At 46.0% G+C, this 22,852-nt stretch overlaps 2 protein-coding genes across 2 annotated transcripts in view; one reads left to right on the forward strand and one right to left on the reverse strand.

The window, feature by feature from the left end:
* Positions 1-12,360, reverse strand: part of LOC122614180 (zinc finger protein 423 homolog) — a 29,715-nt gene extending 17,355 nt beyond the window's left edge. The window contains exons 1-2 of the mRNA XM_043788700.1: positions 12,318-12,360; positions 5,640-6,014 (exon numbers count right to left, since the gene is read on the reverse strand). Of these exons, the coding sequence (XP_043644635.1) occupies positions 5,640-6,014; positions 12,318-12,360 (418 nt within the window). The remainder of the gene's footprint in view (positions 1-5,639; positions 6,015-12,317) is intronic.
* Positions 12,361-16,685: 4,325 nt separating this feature from the next.
* Positions 16,686-21,337, forward strand: LOC122614218 (protein phyllopod). The gene is made up of 2 exons (XM_043788748.1): positions 16,686-16,953; positions 20,119-21,337. Exons 1-2 carry the CDS (start codon positions 16,768-16,770, stop codon positions 21,136-21,138), a joined length of 1,206 nt encoding a protein of 401 aa, XP_043644683.1. The 5' UTR covers positions 16,686-16,767; the 3' UTR covers positions 21,139-21,337.
* Positions 21,338-22,852: the final 1,515 nt, after the last annotated feature.

Raw genomic sequence — 22,852 nt, forward strand, 5'->3', positions numbered from 1 at the left:
CACAGAATGTGTGAGAGGATAGCGGAAAAGGACGAAAGCGGAGGTTGGCAGGACTCTAAGCTGCCAGTGAAGCTGGCCTGGACCGCCACACGTCCAATAATCCTTGTCCTGCAGCTGGGGAATACTTCATCAGCGGAAACAAAATTTTACGAATTTCTCTCTGCGATTGCATGTGTGTGTGTTTCGGTGTGTGTGTATGTAATGTTGTGCGAGTTGCACGTGCGGGCTGACTGGCTCCATCTGGCGGACGGACCCTGGACCCAGCAACAGCACGGGACAAGTTTTTAACATGCCAAAAACGCATCTCGCGCCTGGTTGATTTCTCCTCGGCAACCGATGCGGCGTGCACTGTGAGAAAATTGTGCCAAGTCAAGAAACAAATTCTGCCCCATGATACTCGGTTGCTGAATAACACATATTTTAGGCAGACCATTCAAGGATTTTAAAGATGTATCTCATTGTATCTGATGAAACTTATTTCCAGCATTATTTATCATGCATCTTTCACCTTTTTTCAGAGTGCATATGCAGAAATGACGACGACTTTGACTCCCATTCCCTTTTCCCGCTGTATCTCCGTCTCTCTGATGATGCCTGATGATTATTCAACATTCGCTCTGTTGGGAGTCATATGCCACGCCCCCAGCCTTTTGCTGCCCACATGCATCTCCGGTCGCTGCTCTGCTTTTTCGACTTCGCCTGACGCAAAATTGGCTTTCGTCGAATTGTTGCTTTGAGTTTTGCAAATTTTTCGACACTACACCAATGGAGGGGCGTTGATGCGGGGGGCGTGGCAGCTGGGGATCCAAGCGAGAAGAGGCGAGAGGTTCTGCAATGCATTCATCATCATCACCACACCATCATCATCGACATCATCGCCATCACCATCGTCAGCCAACGACTGGTGTTGCCTGGCTAATTTTATGACTCTCTCGCATCTTTCGCGAATCATGTTAATGAACCAGCTATCCGTGCGTGTCTGTGTGTGTGGCAGGATATCTCCCTACATGTGTGTGTGTGTGTGCGGTTGGCGACCATAAATCGAACGAAATTTGCATATCCGACTAGCGCCATCTTGCGGCCATTTTTACGACTTTCGGGGCTTTGTGGTGCAGCTGCTGATTATTGTGAAGTTGTTCGGCCACGCCCACCCACTCTGTTCCGCCCCCATACACACACACACACACACAGCTACACCATGCATGCTGGCACTTTGGGAGCCGCTGCAAGCTGCACTCGCTCAGATTTCCCAGAGCGCCGCCGCCTACAAGAACAACAACAACAAGAACAACAACAGCAGCGAAATAAGCGGACAAAGTCCAGAAGAGCACTATCCTATCAGGGGCGTAGTTGTGGATTTCCCCAGGGAGGGGGCTGCTTAAATCGTACCACGATATTACCAACGGAAAGCGCTTTGCTCTTCATTCGGTATATACTACTTTTACAGAAATATTCGCAATATTACAAATATAGAATCTAAATCTATAGAATATAAATCTATATAAATATAGAACATTTCCAAAGGAATACCTTAATTCCGATGTTTGATTAATGGTTTTAAACAGACAACTTGGCATTTTTTAATGCTTGAGACACCGCTCTGATGATTACAAATTACAATTTTCTGCTTATAATTCCCAACTCGTGATTTGTGGTACTCTGGGAGCCGAGTCGCATTTATCTGAGTGTGGTTACCCCCCAGGCCAACTCCCGCCACCACTGTCAACAACAACAACAACAGCAACAACAATATCGCCGTGGTGGGACAAAAGAATGGTACAAAGGGGAAAGGAGTGCGGAGAATGGGAGATGGTAGATGGGAGTCGAACTCGGACTGCGCCAATCCCGTGGGACAAAGACTGAAGCGGGCGCTCCGCTCCGCTCAGCTCAGCTCTGCTCAGCTCCACTGCGAAGTGGGACCACCTACCGTGTGGTGGCTCTTAATTCGATTCGTTTGCTCCCTCCACTCCACAGACCCCAATCCCCCACCCTCCCCTGTTCCTTGGTGAAACCCAGCGCTCCTTTGCCTTGGCTCCGTTGCCATCGTCGTCGCCGGGGATCCTTGGGGAATTGTTGCGCAAATGCTTTTTGTGTGTTTCTGTTTGAAAATTATTGCAAAAAAGGCGAAATAATAAAGGCAACCGTCGACGTGCATGTGATCGAACCGAAGTTACGGCGGCGGGGAGGGGCGTGGGGGTCTGTGGTCAGGGGCGTAGTGGGGCAGGGTGAAGTGCCTACGGGAAAGTGGGACTCGGATATGTCTCTGATGCAATTATGAAGTGATAAATGAATTATGTATGCACGGGGAATTGGCCCGAATTGGTCATGGTCATCGTCATCACCATTTCCATGGCTGCAATTTGTATATTTATCGATCGCCCACCGCAATCGATTAAAGGTACAGTACTCCCTGTGCTTTGCCCTCTGCAATCGAAGCAACGTGGGGCATGTTAAGGATTGTCAGCGAATGTAACGTGTTCTTTTATATTTTTTTTTTGAAAACCTGTTACGAGTCTTTCAGCATGTGTGTAGTGAGCAAGGATGTTGGATATAAAAAGGATATCTTAAGAATTAACTATTACCTCGCAAAATGAACTATGAACATTTATAATACTCAAGCTGCTGTATAAAGATACTACTTCTCTTCACACCTGGCGACATTTTAGTGAGTGTGTGTACGAATTAAGAATGTGGAGCAGGGGGCGGGTGAAAGAGTCAAAGCGACAAAGACGATAATTCACTTTTGTTTCATTTTTCAATACTCAGTGGAATAATAATGGCAAAATGAGCAACTTCGCTATGCAACAAGAAGCTGTCTCCCGCCTTCTCCTTCGGTCTCAAGATGTTCCCCAATGAACATACCAATAAACACGCTGGCAAAAGTTAGAAACACACACACATACACACACACGCACACATACACACGAGTGGAAGAGGGACGGAGACACCTTGGATCCTTCGGGGAGCAGGCGTCCCCACTCTTTGTTGTCTACTGTACCTCGTCTCGCCCGCTTATATGGCAATGTATAATTTTTATTCGCACCAAGGTTGCTCCCCACGGAAATGTCGTCGTCGAGGCATCTTCTCATGGAGCTCCTCCCACCTATGTACGCCCACATCCCGCCCCCTCAACCGACGTCAGCCGAAAATATTGCAACATAAAACTTTACACAAATATAATCTATAAGCAGCAGCATTCATATTAGAATCGGGCGAGTGAACGAGGAAGGGAACTTTATAGACGACACACATGTGTTTAAATGGCTGAGTGTGTGGGTGTGAGTGCCAAGGTGTGAGTTTGGCGGGCGCACAGTGGTTTGGGTGTATGTCGAAAAGTGTTGATTAGGTAAAAGGTAAATTATATAATAAATCATTTCTAGAGAGTAATTGGAGTAAGGAGTTCCCCACAAGGACTTTTGTTCCTGAAAATGTTACCAAGACGTATTAATTAAAAGCACTACCATTTGAAGAGGAATTCTTAGCCAGGAGTTAGTGCTGAGTGTATGTATGTATTGTCCTCAATTGTGTCATTTGTTTGTTCAATCATTAACCCACTTTCCCGCACGCTGGCCCCACTGTTTGGAGTGCCCTCAAGTTGGGCCACCGTGGTGCTGGTGATGCGCACAAAAGGGCCAATTCATTCTCGCCGGGTTTCTCGTTGGCAACCAGCGTCGCAGGAGCGGCGGGCACAGCACGGAGCAGAAAGACAATTTTCGGATCCCCAAACTTATCACAGCCTCTCGATTTCCCCTTAGAACATTATACAACCCACCAGAGGGCCTCGCAGGACGAGCGCAGCTCCACAAGCTCCATGAGCTCCACGAGCACCAGCAGCTCCAAAAGCAGCAACAACAGCAACAGCAGCAGTAAACGGACGCAGTGCAGCAGCGTGTACTTGTCATATAATATGCGCGTGCGAGCGAAAGGGACGGCGTGTGCAGGAGGCGCGCACTGGTGATAAAGTTTGGTCCTCCGTAGTGCCGTTAGTCCCGAAGAGTTCGCAGTGAGGTTAAAGCCTCACACACACCAAAAACCAGGCACACACACACACACACACACCAAGAGTGCGACTGGGAGGGGCTGGTGCTCCTGCTCCCAGGTAGCCGGCAACTACAATCCAGGGCACCCAGACCTTCCGAATCGCATCCGCATGCCAAATACAGTCCAACTTTCATAACTCGAACGCGATCAAACTGACTTTCTGTATCTAACTTCAAAATAGGTTACTAACTTGCACTACTACTATTTAGATCATATACTTATCAAGAAATGAAGTTATGAATATTGCATACTTTTAGACAGCTTTGTATGTTAATTGGTAGCCTACTACAGTTTTGCAACTTCATATCACATATTTCCAGTGCTTTCATTAAATAAAGATGTATGTTTTCAAATACTTAAAAGTTGTTAAGAATCTATAGTACGATTTAGCGATGTACGACTGTATGGGGGACGCTGGGCACTGGGCGCCCGACTAGGTTCTAGTTGATGATGATGTTCTCCATGCCGTCGTCTTGACTCGCGGGAATTCGCCGCCCGGCCTGGCCAGAAACACACAGCAAACCAGAAAAGAGCAACAAATAATGAACCGACACGTCTCGCTGTGTGTGTGCGTGTCTGTATGTGTGTGTGTTACTGCTTATGGGTGTGTGGGTACACCCATACAGAGGCATGTGTGTGTTTACGTTCCATTTAAAACATGGAGCTTGTTTTATTATTGTCAGACAGCAGCAGCAGCAGCGGCCATAACGGCCAGCCAGCCAGCGCTTTGGTCATTGGAATCGATGGCTTTACACCCAAGTGCCATAATCCAATGACGCACAGGAATACCGAATACCGAATACATGGGGCATACGCTCACAGCTACACATTGCGATAGGGATGTATGTATGGGGCCTCGTGGAGACATCAAAGTTGATGTGACCAGGCAGCGGCTCCAATGGGGATAGCCCACATATACAGGGTCTGTGTTGTTGCATTGTTGAACCAATATGTAAGGTAATGTGTTGCCTACTTTTCAGCGGAAATGGGAAAACAACCTTACCGCATTTTCAAATTATGTGTTCTTTCATTTAATTTATACTTTATTTTTGCATTTAATTATGCGTCTGAGATACTTTAGGTAGTATTGAGTAAAGGGCGTTTATAACATCCTAATTATTCCAAAATACCACACAGCACCCTGTATGAGTCCTTCAATGTGATTAACCTCATCCAATTTCCAGGAGCATTCCACACTTTTAAACCGTCATTGTAAAGACACCAAAATAGACCAAAACCTGAGGGGCAAGGACTCACGTGTCCAGTGGCCAGTGAGCAGTGCCCAGTGGCCAGGGGAGCCAGAGGATGCGGATGTGGATGTGGGCCTAAGATGGTTCAACTCCGACCACAACAACGTGCAAGAGCAAAAACCTTACATTTGCTATTTATGAGACTGTCGAGAGTTATTAGCCGGACATGTGAACGACCCAGGGGAAGCACAAGACGACGGCGATGGACTTGAGGCAATGCCAGAGGATGCTGGTTAGTTTACATACGTGTGCCATACCAGTGTATATATGTACGGCAGATATATGTATGTACATGGATATATCTTTCGGCTAGAGGCAATAAAATATGCAAATTGAAGTCAAACTTACCAGAGGACTTGCAGTGTCCGTTGGCATTGGCAGCAGCATCAGATGCAACTACCTCATCCCGTGGGTGTTGTAGTTCTTCTGATCCTTCCCCTTCCCCCTCCTCGTCCTCTTCCTCTGCTACTGCTTCTTCTTTTGCCACTGCAGCTGGGGCCGCTGGCTCATCAGCTGTTGGCCAGCTTTGTTGCTGTGATTCATTGGGCTCGAGCTGGGGCCGCTCACCTCCCCCTGCTCCACCGCCTCCCTCGGGCGCCACCTCATCGGCCACCTCCTCGTCCTCGTCCTCGTCCTCATTATCCTCGTTGTCCTCGTCGCCACTGAGCAGCTCCTCCTTGGGCTCCAGCAGTCCGGTTGTCTCCTCATCCTCCTTCTCGCCAACTGCAAAGAATGTGTGCATGTTGGATATTATAAGAAAAATGTGCCCAATAATGAAGTGTAATCAGTTCAGTTTCCTCAGCAATATTCATGCAATGAGCAGGATGGTAGTTATGGTGAAATATTTAATAGCACACTTTTAGGCAGCCGAAGTATTGGTGTAATCAATTGGCATAGCAAATGAAATTGAGCACAAATTATTTCCTCAACGCTCGTACTTGTATAAATTAAAGCTAATCAATTGATAACACTTCGAACACTCGCACAAATTGCTACGAGTCGGATGTGGGCCCAGACATCGGGTGCTATGCCACCGGCTCATGCAGATTATGCCAAAGCACTCCCCGGGCGGCCATCGGGCCAAAAATTCTATTTACACGCTCCGTGTTTTATTGTCCCCCCTCACCTGGCCACGCCAATAGCTCAAAACTCAGACTCCTTGGATGGCTATTCCGGCAAAGCCGCCACCTGATCGATGGCCTCTGCCTTTGCCCGGGTGCCTTGTGGGTGTCGTTGTATGCCCCCTTCCCCCACTCACAGAAAGAAAGCCATAAACCGAGTGCTCTCCGCCTCAAAAGTAATTGTAAGGGTGCAACAACGGAAACGGAAACTGGTCCGCCAGAAGGAGAGCTCCGGAAAATGGAAATGTGTAACATGTGTAATTGCGCAATTAAATTGAATTTTTCATACATTTCTCCAGTCGCCAGTGATGGGATGGCCAGGAGTGGGCCAGATGGATGTCCTGGTGTTGGTGGGATTCTCTCGGATTACGAGCCAGCCACAGGTGAGAAAACCATTTATACCTCAATGGCTTGGCAATTCAAACTACTGAGTTTAAATAATATTTCAATATTATCCACGCTATCATTTGATTAATACTTTTCAACAGCTATAAATATTATATGTGTTTGGAATTTAAGAACATCAATTTCAGACTGCTCTATCGTAAATTCAATATATTAGTTTGAAGGAGTGTGAATAAACTACGAGTATATAAATATTAACATTTCCGAAAGTCTCCAAAAAGAGTAGGCAAGGACACACAACTTCCTTCCCTTGTTAATCTTGAAAAGAAAGAGGTATTTCCGGGCGACTGGAGTCGGAAGGCTGCGCGTGACCAATTCGTATTGGTGACCGCGAGCGAGGAAGGTAAGGACTTGAAATATATGGCCGAAAGGACATGCCGGAATCACACCGCAAGGAATCGCCATGGAAATGAACATTATGCATGGGTATGGTCACCACGATGGGGCGTTGGACGATGGGCGGCGGAAGAACATTTGGTTATTATTTCCATATGAAGAAGCCGAATGCTGCAGCCACTTGGAGGCGCGGTGGTGCGGTGGGTTTGGGTGCTGAATGGAGGGAGGGGGCTGGGCGGGGGATGTGGGGCAACTGTGTGCCGTTTGCGGCGGAAGTGCCGCGTATTTTAAAATAAATGCGCGTGGTGGCTGCCGGGGAAGGGGGGTGGGGTTGCAGGGTGGGCGAAATATCTGGGCGAACGGGGTGAGAACCAGTTATGGTCGTTAAAATTGTCGAAGCACCGCAACAACAACAGCGGCAGCAACAACACAAGCAGCAAGTCAACTTCTTTTTGTGCAAGCCGAAAAGGATATAGGTACACAGAACAAAATTGATCAAATATGTTTGCAGCGGAAGCTTTAAAATCGTTTAAATTATACATAAAATTTTAGGTGGTTTATAACCACTTTCAATGGTTTTTAAGATATTAAGAATTATACATTTATCAAAACTTTTTACTCAATTATATATATACACATATGTATATGTATATATAAATAATTATGTGTTACAAACTTCTTCAAATAAAAGGCAATTATGGGTATTTTGAATAGCTATGTATTATTAATATGCTTAAGTAGAAATTCTAAAATCTTATTCGCATGAATTGAACTTCCTTTTCGATACATTTTTCTCGTTGTGCACGTATCTGTGTGCGTTGAACACGCTGCTGTGTGTGTGTAAGCGCCCATATGTATGCAAGCGATTTTCATTTTTGTTTAAAGCCCCCCAGAGTGCATTTCGCACTCGGTCGCTGGGTTGCCATCCCTCCCCCTCCCTTCTCCACCCCTCTCTTTCTCGTGTGTGTGTGTGTGTATGTGAGAGTGTTGGGGGGAACGAGTGGTGTGTGTGTGGGGCACAAGTGCCCGCATGTGTGAGTGTTTCTTACTTGTTTTTCGGCAATGGCATGTTTTTAAGCGTTTTACTCAAACATCCACGCCCCCACCACCACCAACAAAAAGGTGCACACTCACACAGAGAGACACTGGAACACACACACACACACAGTCGCATGCACAGACACTTATTTGTAAACGTAATAATAAGCGTCGTCCCCTTTGACCCATCAATCCGTTGCCACTGCCATCGCCGCCCCATTCCGCATCGGAATTTCCCTTTTTCCCGCCAAATACCCCAACGCTTGCCACTTTTCCAGCTCCCAAACGGCTACTAAGCGTGTGTAGAGGGCACCACTGAGCAGCTGGGGAGGCATTCGGGGGGTGGTGGGCGTGGGTCGGGATGGGTGGCGATGGGCGGCAATGGGCGGCGATGGGCGGGGTGGTTGGCCAAAACAAAGCGCGCTTGCAACTTTTATAATGGCTCGAACCGGAGTGTGTACACGTGTGTGTGTGTGAGTGTGTGAGTGTGTGGTATTAAAAAAATAATGAAATAACAAACCCGAAGGTGTTGTTAAAAGCGCCAACAATAAATTTTATCAATAGTTGCTGGAACAAGAGATAAATGTCAGAAGCTGCCACCCGAGAAAACATGGCCGAAGAGATCGCTCGCCATTGGCGAAAAACAGTTCATATGACCACTAAAGGTGGTCAGCTTGAGCAAAAAGTTGTGCTGCAGAAATTGGCTCATTTATTACACATTTTTAAGCCATTTCTAGAAAGGTTTTTCAGCTATGAATACCACTTAATTGGTTGCATTTACCATTCTCTAATTCATTTCGCTTTATATTAAGTGAAATTTTTTATACAAAGTTTATTCCTTTTATTTCTTATCTAAGCAAAATTGAATTATAAATATGCAGATAAGGAGTAATAAAAAATTACTTTACTTTTGGTTTAAGTGGTTTAGCTTTGACACTTTTTATGATTCCTAGGCATTTGTTGCGTTAACTAAACCTCATCTTTAATTACAGCCAGCTAATTTATTTGGAAATCACCTCCTTTGTTTTGGCAGTTTTTACTGCTGCCACTTTAGCTCGCCGCACTAAAATCCTCAAGCCAAAACTAAACAACTGCCGCTCATGTGTGAGTGCCGAGGAATCCACAGAGCTGTCAAAATGCCACCATCACCACCACCGCCATCAGCACCACCACCGCCGTCGCTAATGTCGTTTGCAGTGTTGTTGCCTTCCGGCGAATCCCCAAGACGCCACACGACCCTGCTGCCCCACCTCAATCCACTCAGCCCAACCAACCACTCAGCCACCCACTCATTGCCATGGCCCAGAGCAAATTCTATTTACCAAACTAGTTACCATTAGACGCAGCCAATATCCCACATTATGTGCCAGCAGGAGCAGAAGCCATTGCACATGGTAGCCTATGCCCACAGCGGATTCCCACTACAGCTCCTGGATCCAGAGATCCTTATTCCGCTGTTGCCGCTGTTGCCGCTGCTGCTGCTGCTATTTTTGGCGCGCGATTTTGCCGTGCAATGGCAAATATTTTGCCAATACACCAAGGACTCGCGCTCACGTTGACGATGAGGTGAAACGGAACTGGTGGGCCAGCGGGAAGGGATGCGCTGGATAGACGGGTGGATGGGGGCACGGGAAGTGGGGCCAGAAGGCAACGACAACTTATGGCAGCTGGAATCCTAAGCCTTTCGCCTAGCCATGGGAATTCCCCAGCAGAAGCCGGCATTTTAAAGCATTTTACGGCAGACAGTGTCTGCTAAAAATATGCATACCACTCACTATGGCTGCTGCCTGGCTGGCTGGGAGGGTAATCGGGAATTGGTGATGCTTCTTTTGGTTAATCAATCGAGGGTCTCAAAGCTGGGAAATAAACGGTGATGGACAAACAATTCAATTCTATAATTTAAAATCTATAAAAATTTGATCTTTGAAAGCGAGCTAGCTCTATAAATTAATTCAAAAACAAATCAGTCTCAGAAAGACGAATCATTTTTCTTTCCAAGACATATGTATGTATGTATATACCCAACTTTATAGCTACATATGTTACTAGTTTAATTTTTCTGATTGGACAAAACTTGAGTATTTTAGATTAGATTTTTGATAGTTGTTCAATAAGTTTGGGGAAATGTATATTTCCTTATTGGCTCATATTTTTTGCAATAGAGGATGTAAGCATGTTGTTGTGGGTTGTCAATGAAAATAGCTGAGCTTGTGCCACCTATATGTTCGGCGTATATGTAAGTATGTGCGTATAAATCGGGGAATATACCTAGAGATATGTTCGTACATATACTCGTATAGCCAGGCAAACTGGCTGGCAGCGCCGTCAACAAATGAAAACTCCCCAGGGAGTTGGCGCATGTTTGTTGCTGTTGCTGCCGTTGGATGTTGCTGCTGCTGGTGTTGTTGCTGCTGCCTCGTTGCCCGGCGCTTTTCTCGAGGGGATTGGCCAGAGAGCCGTTGCCGACTCCCCTGAGAAATACATGGCAATGGGTTTTCTGTGTTTTGTGCTTTTTTCGCGCGCCCCTCGCCGAGCACATTGGTGCGACAGAGAAGGCTGCAAAAAGAGCAAGCCAAAGTTCGCTTTTTTATACGTTGGGGAAATTTTCATGCCCCAGCATGAGGATATCTCTCTCGGTCTCTCTCCCCTCTCTCTCTCTCTCTCTCCCACCCAATCTGTGTGTGTGTGTGTGTGAGAGTTAGTTTGTGTGTGCGCCAGTTGTCCTTGGGGGCCTCAGATCCCCTCAGCTGGCCACCCACAAGCCACCCACTTACACCCAGCCCACCTACACCTCCCTCTCCACTTCCCCCTCCTTCTGCTCATGCACATGTGTGCATTGGATTTATTGTCAATTTTATTTGTTATCATTGTTGTTGGTGCCGCTGCTGCTGCGCTGCTCTGCGCTGCTCTGCTCTGCTGTTATTTACACTGACACAATTTGGAATTGTATTAAAAATTAACGGCACTTTGGTTGCCTTGGCTTGGCCCGGCCGCAGAACGGAAAATGGAACCGAATCGGAAAACTGCACCGCAGTCCCAGCCAGATCACAAAAATATCCAACCGGCAGTGCTGCGTTTTGGCCAACTTCCCTTTTATGCCCTTCAAATTGTTGTCCTTGCACCGAAATCTATGCCTAACACTACTGGATGTTCTAACAAAAAGGTTATTATTCATTATTGAACATACGTAAGAATTATTAAACGAAAACTTACCAAGTTAATAGAAAAAATGTTGATTAATCACCAAACACTTTATTTTATTTTAAATAAGTGGCAAATGTTTTAGCTTATCAAACAAAAACAACATCTCACATATTTTTATGAAAATGTAATGGAAACTAACATAGTTGGTTAAATTGGTCTTTTAATAATATTAGTTGTAACCACTATATTTTCTGGAAAAATATGAAAAAAGCGTATTCCCCATTCGCCGTGGAGCAGCTTTTGTTAACCATTTACTTGTTGGTTCACCAGAACACTCAATGTTTCAACCTCATGCTGGGGGTTTGTTTGGGTTTCGGGGGTCTCCTGGCCCCCAGAGCACCGGCCCCCGTCCCGCCCCGCCCCGCCCCGCCGCTCCATCCTTCCAGGTCCCAACCAGGGCTCCCTCATCCACTGTGCCCCCCTCTTGGTCGCTCTCTATCACTGACAGTTAGGTGTGTTGATCCCCGGGGATTGACCAATGCCTGCAAGCTGCTGGGCTGCAGCCGGTTTGGGCACGGAATGGGAATGGAATCGGAATGGTACGGCATGGTCTGCTCTGGCCGAGAGGCGGCAGTCGAGAGCTGGAAGCGCCAAAGTGGAGGGCAGGGGAGATGGGCAGTAGCCCAACCGGACCGGACGGTGGGCCATCGCAGGCCGAGGCCATTTGCATTTGTCACATTTTGCGGTCCCGCGAGCAAAGTTTGGCAGAGTAATGTTGTGTCCACCCCCTTTTGGGGTTTATCAAAGCAAATCAATCAGATGCACGCACACATGAACACACTCTCACACACAAACACACGGAGTACACACGTAAGCGGAGGGACACGCAGGAACACACTCAGGATATGGAAATGGAGACCATGTCAGTTGGTGGCCACCTGGGGATTCGAGTCCGGCCACTGACCACTGGCGCCCAACTTACGTTTGAGACAGGCGCGCGGCTTGGCCTGTTTGCGTCGGGACATGGCCACGTTGGCTATTTAAATCACTGTTTCCGTTTCCGGTTCGGTTTGCGATTCGGCTTTAGTTCGATTTGATTTGATATGAGTTGATTTGGCTGGAGTGGGCTTAGCTCGCCTTGCGGCAACCGTTTCGCGCCAAAGCGATTTGTTTTGGTTTTTCTATCTCAGCCAGCGAGTCCTGGCAAGCGCAGCGAATATCCTTGTGCCTTGAGCGTCGGCAACTGACTGAATGCTGGCCCAAAAAAAGGTGCCATCAAAACAGAAGCTCTTAAAACAAAATGGTATGTCCACGGCGCAGTCGCGAGCAATAAAAGAGCGACAGAGATTGCGAGATTGGGAGAGAGCAATCAGAATCGCAGAGGGCAGGATGAGGTGGTCGAGGTGGTTGAGGTAGTTGAGGTGGTAGAGCAGAGTCACCCAAGAACTCCCAGCCATCCGAGCAGTGAACCATCTATCAGTGCTGAACTTATTCCCCCGGGGGTTGCTTGGCTTCCATCCCCTAGAGACTCCAGGCCCGGCACCAATCACGAGCGTTTCTGGGTGCCTTTTGAAGAGCCAGGGAACCCGGTAGCTCAGCAGCCCGGCAGCTAGGGAACCCATGCCGACTGCTCACAGTGTGATAGATTCCTCTATTTTGTGGCCCTCCCCGCTCGCCTGTTGCAATTATAAAGTCAAGTCAATTATTTTATAGCCGACTTTCGCACGTGCGTATGGGGGGTCCATCAAAAGGGGCGCGATCTCGAGGCGATTGCGATTCTCACAAGGTGCCCTGCGAACTGCAGTTTCCACTTGGTTTCTCAGCAGCGGGATAACCAACGCACACCGCTCAGCTCCTTGGTGCACCGTGAGAAACGTGTCCAGAAGCGGAGAATCTCGTGCCTTGGCAGCGGGTGACGACATTGGCAACGGATCCTTTGTTGTGCCATCCACTCATCCAATTTTCAGGAGTACCACACGCTTGAAACACGAAAGGTGATGTGGTGAGACTCATCAAGAGCCAAGATTTCTGTGGGATATATTAAGGAACGATTTTAGGCTGTGTTTAAGACAAAGAAAGTTTAACCTACTGTGAACTAAATATATATTTAGTATGAATTAGAGAATGAATTAAATTCTGTTTCAGCAAGAGATCAAAATTGTCCTTCTTATGTTATTCATTTTTATATTTTTTCTTACTTTGCAGTTTGTAGGTTTTTGTATTAGTTTTATATAATAGGACTTCGATTGATACTAATCAAGATTGGAAAAAAGCTTGTTTTTCCATTTTAGAAAACCAATGACAGCCAAGCGGATCAATTTTTAATTTTTTTAAACGTAGGCACTTAACGTAGTGTAACTTTTTATCTTTCATATGCTTGTATTCAATAACTTTAAAAAGTTATTGTAGGGGTATTTTAGATATTTTTTTGTATTAACTTTCATTAGGAATCAAAACATAAATGACCATAACCTAATGGAAATCTGAGGTTTTCTCCTAGACTCGATAATAATTATTGATAGAAAACTTATCTTAGATAAATACAACTAACCAAATAAAAATCGCTTTAATGGTACTTTTACGCTGTGTATAATTTGTACTTACAACTTGTATTATTTTTTCCCCAAGCTTAATACAAGTTAGATATAGATATTTCCTAAATAAAAAAATTTTTAAAGTCGCCGCTTAATGCTAGGGAGGGAATTCAATCCCTGGCAAAAAGTATGCTACACGATTGAATTCGTTTTTCGCCGCCTTTATTCGCCTTGATTTGAATCATGGGCGCCACCTACGGTCATTTTTTGAAAGCTGTTAACTGGCGACTAGCGGTTGTATTTGGTAGATGCCGCTAGTGTGACACTCAAAGGCACTTTATATTTTATACTCATACATTTTTTGAAATATATTTTCTTGAAATATAAAATTGCAAACAAGAGTACAGAATAACTCTTTTGTACTCTCGTATTTTTTTGGATGGTAAATTGTATTTTCTGCATCGTGAAATTTATTTATTATAGTGTTCAATTGAGTAGTCGAATGACAAGCACAAGAAATCAAAACAGTAAATTTGTTTTTATTTTTTTTATTTTTAGTAAGGCATACGGGGAATTAAATCTCTAGCTTTCTGACCTTGGCAGCTATAAACTAAAATAAACTGTGTTCAAATTTATAAATTAAAAATGGTATTACAAAAAAAACTAGCCTATTTAAATTCCCCAAAAAAACCATTTGTTTAAAGATTATGATAAGATCACAATAAAGATCTTGATGATAAATACTTAAATGCTGAGCCATAAATCTCGAAAACTTCGTTATCCCTTCTTATCCTCGATATCTCATGCAGGCACCTTGAGCACTTCCTTTTCTGGGATCTCAGAGATGCACAATACATGAAGATTTGATACGCATATGTCGCGGAAATCGATGGATCGAGGGTCCAGTTCCGGAAACATTATTCGTTCGCCACGCAACTCCCTCGCATGGTGCCATTCACATGTTCATTCATCAGGGGCTTCGATTGGAACCTCCTTGCCCCAAACTCCCCACTCCCTACTCCCCATTCCCTACTCCTTACTCCCTACTCCTTTGTTTACTATCGACGCGAATGCGTAGTAAAAGTAGCGGCGGGCAGCGCCAGTTAACCCAGTGCCTGCGATCCGAGAAGATCGACGCGAATCGGAGCGGAGGAGCGGAGGAGGAGGAGCGAACGCAGAAGGTTCGGACGAAGGAAAAAGGAGAAGAAACATCTGTCGCCACGAAGAAATCCGGTTGCAAGCTGCAACACCGGCTCAAAATGAGCTACAACTACAACGCACAGAGAACATATGATTGAGCCGCCCGAATGCCGAATGAAAATGGGTAAAAAACAAAAAACCAAAAACAAAAAACCGAAACGCACCTTTTGTGTTTTGGAGCAGCTGCCGTTGCCATCGGTGCTTCGTCGGCGTTTCGGAGGATCGGCGAGTTGGGGGCACCACCAGACACTGCACTCGACAGCCAGCCTGTTGATGAGCCCACAATGCACCATCCACACACATGCTGCAAGTTGTTCGTGCTGTGTTGAGCGTTGAGCCGGTGGGTCCTCCATAATGATAAGTGCCAGTCGAGGCACAGTCCTCCGCATTGAATTCGGCGTTTGTCGCTCAATGGCAGCTGCCACCGATTCCTTCTGGGGGCTTAAGCAAAGCCAAAGGGCTGGAGAAGAGGTAGCTGGAGCTGGAGCTGGAGCAGGAGTGTCGAAAGTTCAGATAGGTCAAGTTGTCAAAATATGTGGAGACAGTCAGTCGTTGGGGCTTTGGGATTCATTCATGGGATTTTTGCGGCTCTGTTCGCTGAATGAATTCGCAAGGCAATCAAATTACGAAATCTGGCTTGCAATTAGCGTACTTAAATATAAACGGAGCTTTAAAATTGCTCTTCTGAGCATATGTATTTTTTAAAAATATTTATTTTACTCAAAGGGATTGCAGTACTTCGAATTTTGTTAATGTATTGTGGTTACTTTTCAAAATGCTGCTTTCGTATTTCCACTGGCACTGCCTTTTGTTATGTATTTCCGGTTTCAGAATTCGCACTAGTCATTCTAGCACTCAACATCCCTTTTCGCGCCCTTAAATGTGAGCATATGCTGCCTGTTTGTTTGCACCCCTATTTGGCCTTTTCTCTCAGTGCAGGCACGTCGGTTGTTCTCAGGTAATAGGTAATATTACTATTTACCTATGGTATATAGTCTATACCAAGACAAGTAATAACACTTGAAAATAAAATTTGTAAAAATATTTATAAATATATGTAAATTTTTGTTTATATTTTTATTACGATATGTGAATATAGTATATTTCGCATGACTTTTATTCAATGAGTGCCTTACTTATATGGTATATGCTATATCATCTGATCCCAACCAAGCCAAGTAATAATACTTGAAAATATAATTTGGAAAAATATTTATAAATATTTGTACATTTTTGTTTATATTTTTATTACGATATAATAAGTTAATATAATATATTTTGCATAACTTTTATTCATTAAGTGCCTACTTACCCACCTTAACACCTCCATTTCCTTTTCCACCGATACGACAACGCTGGCCACTCTCGCATGCCATTCGCCAGATCTGGCAGCCCGCAGGCAGCAATTTTGAAAGTGGTGCACAGAACGTGATGAGGACAAGCAAGGCTCATTCGAAATTTGTGCGTGCAACGCGAAGGACGTGCCGCTCCGTAGCTCGCTGTCCCGCTCTCGCTCGCTCCCCTCTCTCTCTCACTCGCACGCGTCCGCCGCTTGGCATTTGTTGTTTGCCACATTTTCGCGCCACCCCAAAAAATCAAAAGCGAGGAAACACAAATACAAAATATAATACGAGTGCGAAAATCGGCTGAAGTTAGCGCGACCTTTGGTGACGTCAGAGGCAGCGGAAAATCGCCAGGATGTCTGCCAATCAGCAGCAGCAGGCGAATCCCTCGGCGGCACTCGCCGCCCCCGCCGCCTCCTCGGAATACCTGAAACGCACCTGCCTCATCTGCGGCTGCCACACCAACCAGACGATCAATATCTACGAGCCGCGCTCCGGACCCAACATCGTCCAGCTCATCCAGGCGAAATTCAAGTTTCAGGTATGGATTTTTCCCATCTTTGAGCGAATTTGAAAAAAAATTCAGCCGGGGGTCTGAGGGGTGGAAGGCATAAAAATCGATATTGGGGCAACTCGGCGAATGAGTCATGCAACGAAGGAACGTCCTTCGGACAAAGTTTTCCCACTGCGCGAGTATCCGTGTGTGTGTGTTTTTTTTGGGTTAAAAGGGGATGAACTTCGCTGGGCGGAAAATGGGCGCGATTCCAGAGGCAGCGCGGCAGGTAAAGGTAGCTGCCGCACAGCATCCCACTGGCAAAAAATGTGGCAAGCCACTGGATGATTGATTTCTCATATTTCATAGGGACTATATCTATCAAAGAAGTTGGGTATCCAGATGAGTAGTTATGTGATTGATTAAATTTAAATTCTAATGAGTTTCTGAAATAGCAACTCCTGGATGGCAGTTCTGAAATCCTTCATAGCTCTCTGTTGTACGTGCACCTTTTGCCGTGCCCCTTAACCTGCATTTCCTGTCGCCAAGCAGCTGATGCATTTCCCTGACATCCTTTGGTAATTGGACACTTTGCATATGTGCCACTTAGTTCGATTCCTTTCCCATAATTTTTAACAGCTTGTTCTAATGCGAGTGAGTGTGTGTGGGAAATGCGACAGCGGAAGATGGCCAGGGAAATCGATCCTGGCTGGAGATCCTGCGCTTGTTTTCTGTGGAAGTGAGTTTCGGGTCTCGGATTACAGACACTCCTCGCCCAAGTGACCCATGACTACCCATGACTACCTGTACCCTACCGCCAGTACAGAAACCTGCTCGAAGGGCAGCTGTGCGGTGGATTTGCTGAGATTGCTCCAATTTCTGCGGGCGGTGAACGAACGTTCGCTTCTTTTCCATATCCCAAACGACAGCTGTATTTGCCGGTCGGCACTCAACTCCACTCCACTCCAGCTCAAACCACCAGGGTTCCTGGGTTCTCTGCTTTATCAGCTCTTCATACCTCCTCCATGGTCTCGAGTGAGTTTTTTCGCATATCAGCTTCAACTATTGAACTCGCATACCTGGATGCGAGTTCACAGCTTATTGTTTGTAAGACGAAGGGATTTTCTCCGGTTGAACCCTTGTAGAATGCCAAATATCTTGGGATAGAAATTCCGGTTTCTTAAGCTGCGCAAATCCAAACAAAAGATCTACCCTGGGAGTATAGTGTACATAGGTGATTCCGAATCCCCGAATTTCCCAGCCGAAGTCCTCGAAGTGCCGACACAAAGTGCCAAACTAGACAAGACTTCCATTTACCCATATTAAAGGTCTTCCTTTAGTTTGGTGTTTTTCGGGAATAGTTCGTTCTAGGGTTTCCTTGCAATTGGATTAGAAAGTCAGGCACAGTAAGGCGAGTTCTTGAAATGAAGCCCTATAAAAACATAAACAATTGAAAGTGCTTGCTAACGTAGGTTGTAAAAATATTGGGCATTTGGTAGATTGTATTTCAACACACTTTCGGATACTTCGTTTTATTGAAACACTTTACTAGTATTGCTTGTATAGTAATCAATTTAATTACGAAGTGCTTGATGCACGCTACACAATTTCATAATAACCGAAACTCCCTCTTTACCCCGCAATATCAGAAGCCCACCCTCTGTACACTCAGATGTATTAACCCCCTGGGCATCGTTAGAACTTCGTTTGAACCGCTTTTGCGAAACCCTATACACATATACGAGTATATGAGTATATGGTGGGCATGCACCACCTGCCGTGATCGTAGCCTGGCAACCGATCACCCCCACAGCGAGTACACCCTCGCCGGGTTCTGAATAAGCTCTGAAGTTCTGAATGACAGTGCCATAAACTCCAGTTGCAATTACTTTATCAGACTGCCGCCCCACCCCTCTCAGCTGAGCACTTAGAAAAAAACAGCCTTACCTTTCTTGTAAATGCACCTACATATATTAACACCAGCATAATGAGTTCCTCTGCAACTACTTAATAGAGATATTTTTAATCATATTTGATCTTTAAATCTTTCGAGTGCACAACGATTTCTCGCAGTGCAGCTGCGATCGGCGTGCGTGCGTGTGTGTGTGTGGTTTTCTGTCTGCTTTGCACCTGGCCTGCAATTTGCATTATTATACCGTTTACACATGGCCCTTGGAGCACACCTTTTCAGCGCCGCAGCCAAAGGCAAACAGGCAGCCACAATCGCTCCTGATCCTGGTGCTGGCTACCCCGCAACCCTCCCCCCTCCTCCGCCATCCTGGCCGATCCTTTCGATGGCCCGCCCCTTGCCCCGATCACATTTATCTAATTTTTCGGAGCAGCTGTCGCGCATGCGCGTGCCTAATGGTCGTCATAGTTGGGTTTTAACCCAGTTCCCCGCTTCGGTTCCACTTCGGCATTAATATTTCTTCTTTCCATGTGTGTGTGAGCGTGTGTGCATGTGTGTGTGGATAGGGCGCGTGGCTCTTGGCCAAAACGAGTTTGCTTCGAGGCTGGAACTAACCGAATGTCCCTTTGGTTTCTCACTGGTTACTGCTTACTGGTTTCCCTTTGGACCGCTCCTTGTGGACCAGCTGCTACTGCGGGCGCTTAGTTTTTGCCGGCAGGTGCACGAAATTATTGATACCCCTGGAATGCTGAGGTCTGCCTGGGTAATTAATATGCCCGGGTCGTCTGGCAGTTGTTTTTCGGAATTGTTATGGTTTTTTTTTGCACCTCTCGCTGTCGCTGGATGCTCATTAGTGGTCGGGTGTCGGGAGCGATCACTAAGTGCATAGGCGTATCGTAATGTTCGAGAGGTTTATTCTGTGGTCATGCCTGGCTTCGGATTGCGAGTCACGCAATCGAATTTGGGTCAATTTTCCTTCTAAGGACGTGTCCTGATGACCCTAACGGCTTCATGCTTTCATGGCTGTAATCAATAAATGATTGGCCCTGATGGCTTCGAAAGTTACAATGTAACCGCCTTCGATTCCTCCTAATGGCATTGTGCCCTTCACTTGGAATGCATATCAGTACTCAGCAGTAAGCTATTTATGAAATTGCCACCCAACAATTCAATCAAAGTTCCAAATGGCTTTGAATACTTAGTTAGTTAGCAATAGTTATAGACAAGTTATAGTCTAGTATATAGTATACTTACCAACAGTTGGACATCCTGTACTCATCTGCTCCTTGTATCTCCACTTGCAGCCCCTGAATGAGGACAAGTTCCTCTGCTTCAGCTGCAACAACTGGCTGATCAACTGGCACTCCCTGCAGGCGGTCAACAGCAATGAGGCCGAGAGCCAGAGCCAGAGTCCCTCCCACATGGGCAACAGTGTGCTGCAGCAGGAGAGGACGAAGCTGCGTCCAGTGGCGATGGTGCGGCCCATGGTGCGAGTGCAGCCGCAATCGCAGCCCCAGCCGCAGCCCCAAGCTCCAGTTAATCCCACGCCCGCGCCCATAGTCTACGCGAAGCGAAGAGCCAGCAGACGCAGTGCCTCCGTCAGCCGGATGAGCCGTGTGCTGCGCCAGTGCTGTCTGGAGAGTCTGCGGCGGAGTCCCAAGAAGCGCAGCCAGCAGTCGGTGTTCGTCTGCCTGCGGCCACAGGGCCAGAAGAGGAGCAACGTGATCTGCAAGGTGGAGTGTGTGGCGCCGCGCAGGAAACCAGTGGAGCGACTGGCTAAGGAGGCGGCCGCCACACCCATGCCCCATCCAAATGCCACACCCACTTACCAAAGATTCCCGCAGCCCAGTGTGGACGGCAAAGTAGTGGCCATGTTCCGGCGACTGGGCACCACACTCAGCCGGGAAGAACCGCCCGCCGCATCGTCAGCAGCTTCAATCCCCGCCCGCTCGAAACTCCCGCAGATCATGAGTCCCCTCAAAGAGAGGCCGCGCTGGACGCGGGACCTCGATGAAGACGAGATACTGCTGGAATTCGATACCGCCATATCCGAAGTCCTGCCCACTGCCCACTGCTATCAGGTTACCCACGAGGAGAACAAGGAGAACGCGCAGGCACAAGAAATGGAGCTGCAGGAGGAGCAGGAGCAGGAGGAGGAGGTGGTGGATGGACGAGCGGAACTGGAAGTGGTGCAGGAAGCGGAAGCGCCACTGGAACCGCAGAGCCACCACAAACGAGCAAACAGCCACCAAAATTCCCACCAAGCTTCAATCCAACTCGCTGGCCTGCGATTACCAATGGGCCTTAGCATTAGCCTCGTCTAAACGGGAAAACGATGGGAATGGGTCCAATTAGTGCCCCAAAAAACAAACACAAGATAGTCAAATTGCATGCACAATACGCAGATTATGAGCATTAGCAAATGTCTAATTTAATAGTACCTCGATTACATTTTAATTGTTAGTCAAATACCTTAATTAATTAGCGGACAAGAACAAACACACACACAAAACAACAAAAGACCTAAGAATGTTAAGTTAACGGATGTGGAAAGCTATATTTAAAATATACATATTAGTCGTAGGCAACTCCCCTTCCCCTTCCCCCTTCCACCATCCCCCTTACCCAGAACAAAAAAAAAAGAAACAAAAAGAGAATCCCCTCGAGCCAATGTAGTTGAATTTGTTTGTTTGCTCCAAAAGACAAAAGTATTTCAAAATAACATGCGAAATAAAAATAGCACAAAAGCAATCAATATAAAGTTGGAATGGTTTTTTATTTTAAAATATACGGGTGGTATGAACTTTTTACGAACTTGCTTTAATTACTGCAGCTGGATTAAACTAAATGAAATTAAATTAAATTTCACTTTTCCCGCCAAATGTTACCTATTTATTTAAATGTGTACGCCGAAAAGTATGCAGTCTTTTGCGCTTCTGGATTGGCGCTGCCAACCTGTTTTCTCTATGGCGCCAAAAAGCATGCTTCAATTCTTCGTACTAGTGGCGCCAAATTCAAAAAATGTAGATATGGATATTACCACAGAAAATAGTTCTCTAAAATATTTTAAAAGACACTATCGCTCAAACTTAACTAACAAAGGGAATTCTTTTAAATTATCTGAAGTTATTATATTTTACTAATGTTCTGGATACTTTTTTTGTTATATTTACTAATTGAAAAGCTATGAAAAATCCGCACATCGGAAATCAACTGTGGGATATTCCAGAACCAACGACCCAATCCTAGATATATCATTAGTGTTCGCCTTGCGTGCGAAAGTCCGATGTGTAATTGTTGATTTCTGATGCTCTAGCGTATTTATTTGATTTAGGCAATTGCGTAGTGAGAACGATTGAGCAACTGCACCGTGTAGTCAATCATATCCTGAAGGCCTATGACCATAAAGAATACTGCAACGGAATCTTCCTCGACATTCAACAGGCATTTGATAGAGTTTGGATCCCGGGACTACTAGCCAAAGTCAAAACAGCGCTGCCAGCCAACCTGTTTGAGCTCATCAGATCGTTTCTCACAAACAGAGAGTTTTGCGTCCAGTCCAGAGACGCAACCTCTGTAAATGTTGCCATTGCAGCTGGCGTACCTCAAGGAAGCGTCTTAGGACCGATACTTTACTCCATCTATACAGCAGACATCCCCAAGCCAAGCTATTATGAAATGACCTATGACAACAGCAAAATGCTGCTGGCCAGCTTCGCTGACGACGTCTGCTTTCTCAGCTCCTCGAACAGTGAGACCGAGTCGTCACAAATGCTGCAAACTTATCTCAACGAATTCGAGAAATGGGCCATGGCGAACAACATCAAAATTAACGAAAGCAAATGCGTAAACGTTTGCTTTACGTTACGCCGTAAAACAACTCCTGCGGTACACATTAATAATGTGGACATAGAGCAAGCAACTAAGGCGAAATACCTAGGCCTCACACTGGACAAACGCCTAACCTTCCGAGATCATATTGCCAGAGTCGTCAAAATGTGCAACCTAAAGCGTAACCAACTATTCTGGATGCTAAAT

This window comes from Drosophila teissieri, chromosome 2R (assembly GCF_016746235.2).
Source record: "Drosophila teissieri strain GT53w chromosome 2R, Prin_Dtei_1.1, whole genome shotgun sequence".
In the NCBI taxonomy this organism is placed as follows: Eukaryota; Metazoa; Arthropoda; class Insecta; order Diptera; family Drosophilidae; genus Drosophila; species Drosophila teissieri.

What these genes read in the sequence shown, in the direction of transcription:
- LOC122614218 (XM_043788748.1), top strand. Translation starts at nt 16,768, where the DNA reads ATGTCTGCCAATCAGCAGCAGCAGGCGAATCCCTCGGCGGCACTCGCC. An exon ending in AGGCGAAATTCAAGTTTCAG is followed by an intron (nt 16,954 to 20,118) that starts GTATGGATTTTT and finishes CTCCACTTGCAG; the next exon opens with CCCCTGAATGAGGACAAGTT.